At 46.2% G+C, this 12,068-nt stretch overlaps 1 protein-coding gene across 2 annotated transcripts in view; it reads right to left on the bottom strand.

Annotated features, from left to right (window-relative positions):
* Positions 1–12,068, bottom strand: part of PDCD11 (programmed cell death 11) — a 42,338-nt gene that overhangs the window by 10,659 nt on the left and 19,611 nt on the right. For both annotated transcript variants that reach the window (XM_047701336.1, XM_047701337.1), the window contains exons 15-24: positions 11,824–12,018; positions 10,543–10,713; positions 9,349–9,568; positions 8,308–8,457; positions 7,770–7,885; positions 5,829–6,370; positions 4,883–4,945; positions 2,283–2,391; positions 587–676; positions 285–387 (exon numbers count right to left, since the gene is read on the bottom strand). In XM_047701336.1, the coding sequence (XP_047557292.1) occupies positions 285–387; positions 587–676; positions 2,283–2,391; positions 4,883–4,945; positions 5,829–6,370; positions 7,770–7,885; positions 8,308–8,457; positions 9,349–9,568; positions 10,543–10,713; positions 11,824–12,018 (1,759 nt within the window). The remainder of the gene's footprint in view (positions 1–284; positions 388–586; positions 677–2,282; positions 2,392–4,882; positions 4,946–5,828; positions 6,371–7,769; positions 7,886–8,307; positions 8,458–9,348; positions 9,569–10,542; positions 10,714–11,823; positions 12,019–12,068) is intronic.

Below are 12,068 nucleotides of genomic sequence, written 5' to 3'. Positions count from 1 at the left end.
ATGCCATGTAGTTGGGAAATCTCAGGGCCTTGTGGTGGACAATCCCTTCTGAGAGACTTGAGAAAACGAACCAAGTCAGAAGAGGTGACTCGGACAGTAGTAGACTGACACAGGCCAGAGAACAAAGCCCCCAAAGAAAGTGTTCCCAGAAGACACAGGCCCCAGTAGGCTTTCTGAGGACTCCAATACCAGAGGCATCCTTGAACCTGGGCACTACCTGATGACTCTTTCCCAGTCCTTTCTACCCTCTCCCTTCTCTGACCAGGCATCATTTTTCACCACACCTATAAGCGAGAGACACAAGAAAGCCTTGGAAGAATCTGGGCCAACCACAGTAGCCTTCAGGGCCTGCCCAATCCGGAACTTCTTATCTGGATGTTTTAGAACCTGGAAGGACAAGAAAATTCCTTTAATGTTTGGAGAAAAGGTCTGTCATTTACCCAAAACTAGCATTTAAGTCTCTGTACCAAGTATGTCCCAAACCAATCCCTGGATAAGTACATGGTTTCTTGTACCCACTGCACACACCAGACATGGCCAGCTTAGGAGCCTGGATTTCCTCTCCAGGCATCTCAAGCTCACTGACCTTGAAGCTGAGAGAGGTGAGCAACAAGGGAATCCTGCCCCGGATGTCTGGAGCAATCTCCACCTCGAGCCATTTCTTAACCACGTTGTACTGGAGAAAAACATAGGAGGAGAGACGGAATGGGATGGATACAAGCGTTTTCTTTTCCCTTCATCAAAATAGAAGACTCTCCTAAAAACTGCACGGCTGAAGGGGTCCTAATCCTACATTTTTCCCAAGGGACAGGAATCCACCCCCTATATCCCACTGCCCCTGCCCAATCTCCACTTCTTACAGACTTCACTCAAGAGTCTGGCTCAGAGGGGCGCCTGGGTGGCTCAGTGGGTTAAGCCGCTGCCTTCGGCTCAGGTCATGATCCCAGGTCCTGGGTTCGAGCCCCACATCGGGCTTTCTGCTCAGCAGGGAGCCTGCTTCCTCCTCTCTCTCTGCCTGCCTCTCTGCCTACTTGTGATTTCTCTCTGTCAAATAAATAAATAAAATCTTTAAAAAAAAAAAAAAAAAAAGAGTCTGGCTCAGAGCCTCTGCTAGGCTAGCCGACCATGCATCCCTCTTGGTGCCTCAACTGATCAGGAGGCAAAAATGATCTCAGAAGTGTCCTCAAGCAGCAGGAACAATCCCACTGAACTCTGCAGACTCCTCCAAGATCAGCTCTGCTGAGTGATGGTTTAATCACCTCTCTCCAACGCTCAACATCTGATTTCTAAATCAATTTAGATTTTGATTCTTCCCTCTTTACAGTGCCCTGCCCTAAACACGCAGCCCCAGTTTTCAAAGTGAATTCAACAAACCACTTATCAAGCAGCCACTATGTACGTGGCATCATAGTGATAAATAACAGCCAAACCCTACCTTCAAGATTACAGTCTACAAAGAGTAAGTCAAACAAGTGTGCAAATAACCAGAGCAGTAGAAACACACTGTGCTACGGGAATACATAGGAGAACTAGGAATATGGAGCGGGGGGGTGGGGGGGATATCTGTGCTGGGCCTTAAAGGGTTATAGGAATGAACAGAGGGTACTCTGAGTACAGAAATAAAGACAAGAAGGGAAAGAGGAGGTTTTCAGGCTGATTGGTACACAAGGTGTATGAGGTCAGATTATGAAAAGCTTTAAATACCACTCTAAGACACCAGGGGTTTATGAAACCCACCAAAGCACAAGAGGTAAATAAAGGGCATCAGTGACATGCTCAGCCAGATGCTTATGGTATAACAATCTGGCAAGAGTGAAGAGGAAGTATCTGTCAATGTCAAGCCCAATCCAACTTTCTCTCTGATATAGTCCAACTGGTAAAGCTTTCACTGATCACTTCCCTTTCTCCCTTTCATGAACACCTGTTCCACTTGGGGCTAGAACACATAATCTGGCACCCAGGTACATAGTATTCTGCATTGTACCTGAACTTTATAAAAGACAAAAATCTAGACTCCAACAGCACATTTACTTTAACTCTTGCTCTCTATTTTTTCTTTCCCTTTCATATCATTAATCTACAAACATGTTCAACTGTGAGTTGCTTGTTAAGTGTTTCATAAGCCATAATTTTAGCTCCTCAGTTAGGCTTCTGGTCTCCTACAAACCAACATGGTAGCAAACAGAAGCAAATGTTAAGTGCTAATGGCTGTTGTCTCTAGCTTCTCCCTTTTTTCTTCTGAAAAAAGGACAGCATCATGCTGCAGAGTGTGCACTACTCACCTTCTTCAAGAAACAAATCAAAGTCTGCCCAGCCTGGTACTGTTTAACCTTCTCCAAGGGGCTAACAGAGTGAGTGTTGAGAGCAGTACAGCCATCCTTCTCCAGCTCACTGTTGGCAGAAAAGCAATGGAAAGAGTATGCCAACCTCTGGATACAGCTTCTATCTTAAAACCATCTCCCCAACGTCGTCATGGATTGACTGTACCCTCCATGTTCATGCACACCACCCACATGCCCATTTCTCCCCTCCAAGGGGAATGGTCATAATATCTGCATGACAGCTATCTCCTCCACTTCATTCACCTAGGTATGAACAAGCTATAAAGTACGTAGCCTACAATCTTTAAAAATTTAGGAAACAACATTGTTTTACTACTTCTTTTGTAATACTATTTACCTATTGCTTTACAGTTTGCAGAACTTTCCCAAATAATCTCTCAATGAATGTGACAACAATCTTATGTGTGCATGAGGCAGGGTAGATATTATTAAACTCATTTTATGCTATTAAACCAGGAGTTGAAGTCAGGGCTCTGATTCAAAAATCCAGGGCTCTGTCCCCTATGCTACCTTGAAATTATTACTGCCTTTCTGCTCAGTAAAGCAAAAAAGGGGATGTGGTTATCAGTCCACAAAGCACTTCAAAAAAAAAAAAAAAAAAAATCACCGAACTCCTCATCCAGCTTACCAAGTAATTTCTAAAACAAAACCAAACAAGAAAATAGTACAAGTAATGCTAATAAACTATCACATATAATAGCAATCACTGGTGAATATAGAAAAACAGAAACATTCATATACTAGTAAAGTTAAAATGCATATATCTTATAACTCAGAAAATTCCACCTTACAGAAATCCTTGCACAGACACACAGTGGAACAAGTTCAAAGATGTTCCCTGTGGCATTATTTATAATAGAGAAAAACTGGAAACCACCTTAAACATCCTCCATCGGTTGGGCACATTCATAAGATGAATTACTATTTTAACTACAAACACAAAAGCAGATCTCAAAAACAAAATTTTAAGTGAAAAAAACAAGTTGCAAAATATTAAGTACAGCATGCCATTTATGTGAAGTTTGAAACCACACAAAATAATTTTGTAGACATACATGCGTGTGTGTGTGTGTGTGTGTGTGTGTGTGTGTCTGTGTATATATATATATACAAGCAAGGGGAGTGGGAGAGGGAGAAGCAGGCTTTCCTCAGAGCCTCAATGTGGGGCTCGATCCCATGGGACCATGACCCGAGCCGAAGGCAGACACTTAACAATTGAGCCAGCCTGGTGCCTTGATTACTCAGCCTTTAAAAAGAAGGAAAATTCTGCTACATGCTACTATGTGGATGAACCTTCAGAATGTTGTGCTGAGTGAAGCTAGCCAGCCAGAAGGACTGACCACGATCCACTTACATGAGTTATCTAAAGTAAGCAAATGCAAGAAACAGAAGTTAGAATGGCAGCTGCTGGAGGCGAGGGGTAATAAGAAATGGAGAGTTGTTCTATGGGTATAGAGTTTCAGCCATGCAAGATGAAAAGGTTCTGGGGATCTGTTCTACAATAATGTGCACACAGTCAATAACACTGTGATGCAAACTTAAAAACTGTTAAGAGGGTAATTTTATGTTTTGTGTTTTAACCACAATAAAACAAAAAAGCAAAATGAGGGAAGAGACTGGGACACAGATATACACAAAGAGAATACCACATGAAGACACTCAAAGAAGATAACCATCTGCAAGCCAAGAAGGGAGGACTCAGAAGAACCAACCCTTGTTACCTGGACGTATCTCCCCTTAGCCTGAAGAAACTACTCGACCCCAACTCTTAATTAAATAAGGCATCACACCTCAGGTGAAGATCTGGTGGACTCACAACAAAGGTCTGTTTTCATGACAAAGATTGGAGGGGATCAGGATCAAAATCGACAAAACCAAGGAACCCACATAGTAAACAAATAGGAGGGTGTGCATCCACCAAATCTCACTATTCTGCAACTAAAGAGCTTACTCTGAAGTTCAGCCGTAAAAAAGGAATGAGATCTTGCCATTTGTGACAACATGGAAGGACCTAAAGAGTATTACACTAAATAAGAAAAATGAAAAAAAAAAAAAAAAGATCCCAGACAAACTGGATCCAACATTAAATGGAACTGGTTTTTCCTCCACACAGAATCCCCCACTGAACACCCCTCTCTGAAATCCACTAGAACGTGACCTAAAATTCCAGTCACTGAGCAGTAGTCTCTACACTCAAAGAATGGGTATTCTTGGCTACATGTTGTTTATTTTTGGAATTACTGAGTTCCAAAAAATTGAACTGAGACCAAAAATGTGCATGCTGTTTGTTACATGCTGACAAACAGAACTGCAACCAGACTTTTAAACCCTAAATATAGCTTTTACATTAAGTTTCTTATAATCCCTCTACCTAGCCCTATCAGAGCCTAACTAATATCCTTATCAGAGAAATAAGACAACCTAGACAGACAGAGGCAAAATAAGTCACAATGCTGGCAGAATCTTGGCAGGAACTCAGGCTCCTGACTCCAAAGTCCCCCACTCTTTCCATGAGACCATGCTACTGGGGTTCCCCTCACCTTGGCCGGACACTCAGCTCTGGAATGGTTCGAATAAATCTGGGATGACTTATTGGGAGAAACCTGGAGAAAGAAATAAGGTCAAATCATTTCTCTTATTCTCTGTACCACCATAATCTGGAGATCAGACTTTCTCTCTACTCCCAGGAAACCCAGCTTAAAAGCCCCCCTGCTCTGCTGGCAGCCTGCCCACTGGTGACGTGTCAGGCCTGAGGGCTTCCTCTCTCACTCTCAGCAGCAAATGCTGGGCAGCTGACTCATCTGCTCTTTAATGTTGTATTATTAAACCCTGAGTAGAATTTTCCTTATGGACTACATTCTCCAACTCTTACTCTGAAAGTAAGGAAATGGAGATCTAGAGAGTACGGTTACTGAAATTAATATGCAAATTATAGACTAAGAATTATTTTGCTTTTCTTAGTACAGCCAAGATTCCTGGTACAATAATAATATTGCAAGTAGATTTAAAGAAAAGGAGGATGACTACAGTATATAGTGGAGAATGGACTATAACAACCTTTAATGTATACTGAGCAGTAACTGCATCAGGCAACCTGCTAGGCACACTGGGTACCAGATGTTCTCTCAACCTCTGCACGAAAGGTGCTAACTGCCCATACTCCCATTTTACCAATTAGGAAAATAAAACTCAAGTGAAGTAACTACTTAAGTCATGGTCACACAATTTTAAGTGGTAAACCTGGAATGCGAACCCAGGTCTCTCTCACTTTAAACTAATGCCCTTAACCACTTAACCACTGCACCATATGCCATTATTTTTCCAAAGGAAAAGAGACAAAAGGATTCTTTTGGTGAACACTTCTGCTAACTAGAAGAAAATCTGATTCGTGCACAACTTTTTCGAGCTTGCCTCAGTGCCCATTCCTTCTCCCACAATTACAACAATGTCCCCTCCAAACCAGCCCATCTCCCAAAGCCTCCGTACTTGAATGTCTTCATGTCTCGCCCACCAATCACTCGGGCAGTGACTGTCTTCCCAACTTTCAGCTTGGCAGTAGGAGATGTGCCCACTGGAACATCATCTAGAATGTGGGAGGCGTGAATGCAACCAATAATGCCGTCTTCCAGTGTCACAACCACATGGGTGGGCTTGACGGACTTGACAGTGCCTGTGACCATGTCCCCAATGGACAGGGTGTGCTTCTTTACAGTCCCCACAACCAGAGCTGGATCTGCTTCCTCGTCCTCATCGACGGTCTCAGAGTCCTTCCGGGTCTGTCTCACAGTCCTCTTAGCAGCTGGCCCCTCAACAGCCAAAAGAAAACCGGTCACTCCTGGTTCTGTGGTCTTGAGGGTTAGGGAGACACCCTGTCCCACCTGCAACTTCTCTGAGTCAAAGCGGAAGGTGTCATTGAGGTGAGAGGTCAAGGAGAAAGCTGCCAGGTGGCCAGTCTCGACCAAGGAGGCGACAGCAAAGGACTCCTCCAAGTGCTGCACAACCGCCTGGTACTCGCTGCCTTTCTTCAGCTGGAAAACACAGAAAACCCACCATCCCCACTTCTTACAAGGCACAAGTGCTCAGTCATCACCCACTGGGCAGGCCAGGGCTGTGGAAGCCCCCTGAGTCCAGGGAACCCAGGGTTAGGATGAGTTGTAACGAACTAGCCTTCACTCCCTCCACCTGGCTTCCTCTCCTGTTACTGAGGTGACCTGACTAAACTCAAAAGCACCGCATCAGAATCCCTGGAACTTAGCTTTTGTTTTGAATTCAGATTCCTAGGTCCTATCCTAGAACTAGTGAAATCAGAATTTTAAAAGTTACTGGGGTGATTCTTAGCAGAGCCGGGTGTCCCCTAATGGTCAAAGACACTGTGTCCCCAACTCTTGTAGTTCTGCAGCGTCCCCGTGGTTTATGCACCCTTTCAACCACTCAGCAGTCACTACTGAGAGCTCGTTGTGTGCGAGGCGTTTAGCCCACCCTTTCCTCAGAGTCCAACCCTCACACCCTTATGTATGAGCTCACCAGCTTCACTTGGAGATATGGGATATGGATCTGGTAGAAAACTCAGTGAGGGGTCAACACTGTTTCTATTTCTCTTTGTCTCCCCATGTCTTAAAATTATAGGCAGCCAGACATGAGGAATTATACCGATGTAATTCTCTCCACCTACCCTACACAGTTAGATGCTTAATAAGTACTTTACTCATTCATTCATTCATTCATTCATTTGTTTATTTAAGTGGAGCCTCATGTGAGGCTTAAACTCACAGCCCTGAGATGGAGACCCGAGCTGGGATCAAGAGTTGGGCCGCTTACCAGGTGCCCTCTTAATACGCACCTGAGATGAGGACCAAATAGATACATCATCCAGAGAAAAAGAACACATGTGCTGAGACACCCCCTGAACCCCTTCTTCTCTCACACAGAAGTGTACGGGACAGAATGTGGATGAGCAGCCTGGACGTCAGAACTATGCATAGACCTATTCTGTTTGGGTTATAGGTCTTAAAATAACAGTTTCCAACATTTCCCACATTTATTTCAAATAAAAGTCAAATTCTGCCTCGTCTTAAAAATCAGACTCGGCAACAGCACATGCTGATGTTCCCACGTGGCAACAAGCAGATGGGACGGAATCGTCTCTGCCCCTCTGTGGCTGGCCGTGCCCGCTGCACTCATTTACACTATCCACCCGGCCCTAAGCCAGGGACCACATTATTTATCATGGGCACCAGAGTGCAAGTCGGTACTATTACTAACCCCACCAAGACCAGAGAAGAGGTATGGGAATGACCCCCACCAACCCAGGCAGACGATCACCTCATCCACAGGCATTTGCACTGAAACCCCTGAGCAAAGTGTGTGGGGCTGAAGAGGTGGGTGATGCCTTTGAAACCTCAGGAATGGAAGTCATCGCCAGCTTACCTTTTTAGCTCTTCTGTTCACCAAATCGTGGCAAAGGGAAACATGTACCTCCAATTTCAACATATCAACATTTAAGATGACAACTTTCTTCTTCTGCCCAGGTTCCACCTCCTGCCCTGCAGGGTAGAAGCAAACACAGTGTGATCACCCTCCTGGAGTAGGGAAGGAAGCGTCTCTCCAAGAGCCCTGCAAGCGCTTGGGGACAAAAAAGAAAAGGGGTCATCCATCCTGGGATGATATGGGTAAGGAAAACCAAAAGTGTAGCTCCCATACTTCAAATTCAGGTGTGCCTTAATTTATGCAAACTGCTATATAAAAATCTAGATTTACCCAATTATAACAAAAGGATTCACACTTAGACCTTCTTTGGCACGCTGTCAGGTGTCTTGATTTACATAGACACAAGACAGGGATGCCAACATTTTCTACTGAATTAGCTCCTCTACATTATGCATTTGGGAATTCTGTACCCAAGAGAGGGAAGAATGGACGAAGAATTTCCCCCATGAACCACTAGGGGTGAGACAGCAGTGCTCACCTGCCCGATGGTATCTGCTGGCCCTCAGAACCAGGCCAGGCACGGGGCCCTCACTGAACACCACAGAGCCATCCTCCAACACCTCCTGCACCTCTAGGTCAAGGACCATCCCGGGTGTCATCTCAGCCAACGTCTGGATCAACACAGAGTCTGCCAGAGAGACCCAAAGGAAACAGGATTAACAAGCGGAAATAATACTCACCGTTCTCTTCCTCCGGCAATGCACTGCCCCATGGAGGAGAGCAGAATCCTGGAGCATTGCGAAGGTAGATCACTTTTGGTAGAAATATGCGACGCCCGTGAACACTCCGATTGCCGGGAGAGAGACCTGCACCTCTTGCTGACCCTCCCTGGCCATCACTCATGAAAGTAGCCAACAAATACCACAAACACACACTTTCCTTTGCTTTCTGAATTTTCACTGCTTCAGTTTGGAATCTATCCTCTCAAGCTTCTTATTCCCAAATCCCATCAGGATTCCAACAATCCTCCCTGATGGTTGGAAACTTTAGAAATCAACATAACCACCCCTCAGAGTCTTCCAGCAGGTCCCTGCTCCATTCTCTCATCCACCAGGTATAGGCTGAGTAAGTGAGCAGTAAAGACGTGAACAGATTCACAACAAATGCAAACCTGAGGACACAGAGCTAGGGGAAGTTCTGACTTTGGTCTGGGAGAGAACACAAGGGGAACCTCTGGGATGCTGGTAATGATCTTTATCTCAATCTGGGGAGTAAATGAGGGTGTTTGTTTATAAACATTTACTGAATTATACCTTAAATGATGTATGCAGTTTATACAAGTTATACTCCCATTAAAAGGGGGGGGGGAACGCCTGGGTGGCTCAGTTGGTTAAGCATCTGACTCTCGATTTCTACTCAGGTAGTGATCTCGGGGTTGTGGGATCAAGATGAGCACGGAGTCTGCTTGCCATTCATTCGCTCTCCTTCTGTCCCTCCCACTCATATGCTCTCTCTGCCTCTCTCTCAAATAAAACAGATGTTCCCCACCCCCGACCCCCCTCAGCCCACATGCCCCCACCTCGGTTGCTCATGAGGCTGCGCACACCCTGCCGCTCTTCCAGGCACTGGCTCAGGAGGAGGAGGCTGGTGGTGGCCAGGTCGCCCAGACCACAGTCCGACAGCCGCAGTGACAGCAGCATGCGCTGCTTCTCCTCATCCACGTTGGTCACCTTCGCAACCACTGTCTGCCCCTCAACGAAGTGGTCACTTGTGGAAGTCACAAACTTGTCACTCATGATCTAATGAGCAGGCAGAAAGTAAAGACAGGAAGTCTCTATCAAGACAACTCACTTCATGCCCCCAGGAAAGGATGTGTGGGGGAAGGAGTGGGGAGAGATGGAGGCCAGGAAGATTCCTCAGCCCTCTCTTCAGCACAGCTCTACTCCCCCTCCAGAAAACCATGCAAGGCCCTGGCTGTCCAAGCCAGCCTTCTAGAGGGCACCCAGCCAAGAAGACACATCACTGGCAAGCCACGTGTCTAACACACGATGGTAACCCTCTGCCTTGTGCTATGCATGTTTCTGCAGGCTTCCCCTCTTCTCTCAAATTGTTCTGGCAGGGGATACAAATAAGAGCCATCTAGGGAAAACATTAGGGGGATAAACCTATGGAAAGGAAGAAGTATTTATTCATACTTCTTCCTCTCCATAGGTAAACTACAGGCCACCTGCTCTCCCACCGTCTTACACTGACTTCACTAAGACTCCCTCCGACTCTGGGTCACAGTTTAGTCAGCAGGCACAGGGGTTCAACGATAGGGTCACTAAGACTTTTTGCAATCTGAAAAGTTCATGACTTCAGTGACACCGTGGTGGAGGGGATCCTTCCAAGGTATTCTGGTATCGTGATGCCTCAAAAACCCCAGAGGTTGCAAAACTAGTACTCAGTGGCTCAGGAAAGTTAACGGCCATGTCTATACATGCTGAGAGTGTAAGTCACTATTCTGGCACTGGAGACTAGTCTTCACAGCTCCTGCCCACCTACCCAACGCTGTACCATGAAGTAAAGATGCCCCTCCCTCCAGGACACAGCCCTGCACCAGGACACATGGCTGGGCAAGAATCTCAGCCCCATTCCCCTCAGCCAGGTGGCCTTTCTGCCTTGCCCCTGAAAAATCTTACAAGGATTAAGGTATCCTGCACCTTCCCACTCTCAGGTTCCATGACTGTAGTATCTCTCCCCCAAGGCTCTTGGTACATGGAGCTAAACTTACAGCTTTGGGGGCCAGTCCACTGAGACCTGACGGGAACTGGACGAACACACCATAGTCCTTGATGCTCTTCACAAAACCGATGAGCAGCATCCCAGGATGGATTTCTGCGAAGCTTTTAGGATCCTGGCCACCCTCCACGGTGGAGACCAAAGCTGGCTTCCTACAAAGGAGCTAATGGCACTTCATCAAGGAACATTCCAGAAAGCGCAGAAGAAATAACCATCTCTCCATCTCCTTTTTCCATTCTACCTGCTCTACTGCTACAGTGATTCTCTAAACATGCAGACTAACAGCACTAGCATCACCTGGAATCTGTTAGAAATGCTAACTCCTGGGGTGCCTGGGGGGCTCAGTTGTTAAGCATCTGCCTTCAGCTCAGGTAATAATCCCAGGGTTCTGGGACTGAGCCCTGCATCAGACTCCCTAATCAGCAGGAAGCCTGCTTCTCTCTCCCACCCGTGCTTGTCTTCTCTCTCTCGCTCTCTCTGTCAAATAAATAAATAAAAATCTTAAAAAAAAAAAAAAAAGAAATGCAAGCTTCCAAGCACTGTCCCAGACCTACAGAATCACAGACTCTGGGGTGGGGCCCCACAAGCTGTGTATACATGGCCTCCAGGTGATTTTGATACACACTCAAGTTTAAGAACCAGTGTTCTTCCTTTCTCTGTTAGTCTCCAGGTTACTAAAGAGGACCAAAAAGAGACAGGCTCATCTCTGTGGTTTGGCAGCTGAACCAACCATGACAAGATCCTCCACAATCTTCACACTAACTGACTCTATCCCACCTCCTCAATCTTCACCCTTCAGAGATTTCATTTTACATTCTGTGAGGAAGAGGCAGTGTTCTCCTTTGAAGTACACATACCAAGACCAAAGGGAATACTCGGGAGCCCCATGGGCCTGGTGGTGGCGGCGGTGGGGGGCGGGTATTGGGAAGGACGACAGCAGCTGCCTCATTAATTGTTCCAGCTCAAGGGGCAAGCACTGTATATAAGAAGGCAAGATGTGCTACTGGAGATATCCCGCTGGACCTGGCAGGCCACACTGCCCCCTGTCCGACACCTTAGACTCCCACTCTGTCCTGACGAGCATCTACTGGTAGAACTTCAATCCTCTTACTTTCCACCAGGGGAAGGCAGGGAAAGTACAGTCTGGTCACTGGTTTCATTTTATGGAGGTATTTCTGAAGTCAAATGACTGACTTTTTCCCATGGAGCTTCCAGTTCGGAGCAGAGTCTTCCCCCAAGGGCCCACAGCTCACCAGGTGCCAGTAAAGGATACAACACGTCCCTCGCTCTGGCTGAGACAAAGTACTCTGTGAAGAGTGTCACCAGTCTGAAGCCAGTGATACAAGAGAGGGCCATTGGCGACGTGGTCCGACAGATGAGGCGTGGGGAGGAAAGCAGGGGTGTTGTAGGGCAGGACAGCCACCTCCAGCCCGTCTTTGGTCTTCTCTAAAACCTTCACATCCACCAACTACTCAGGAAAAGAAAGACAAAAAATGGTACTTGTCCTGAGCAGACAGC

This window comes from Lutra lutra, chromosome 14, assembly GCF_902655055.1.
Source record: "Lutra lutra chromosome 14, mLutLut1.2, whole genome shotgun sequence".
Lineage (NCBI taxonomy): Eukaryota > Metazoa > Chordata > Mammalia > Carnivora > Mustelidae > Lutra > Lutra lutra.
This window is presented reverse-complemented; position numbering and strand designations above follow the sequence as displayed.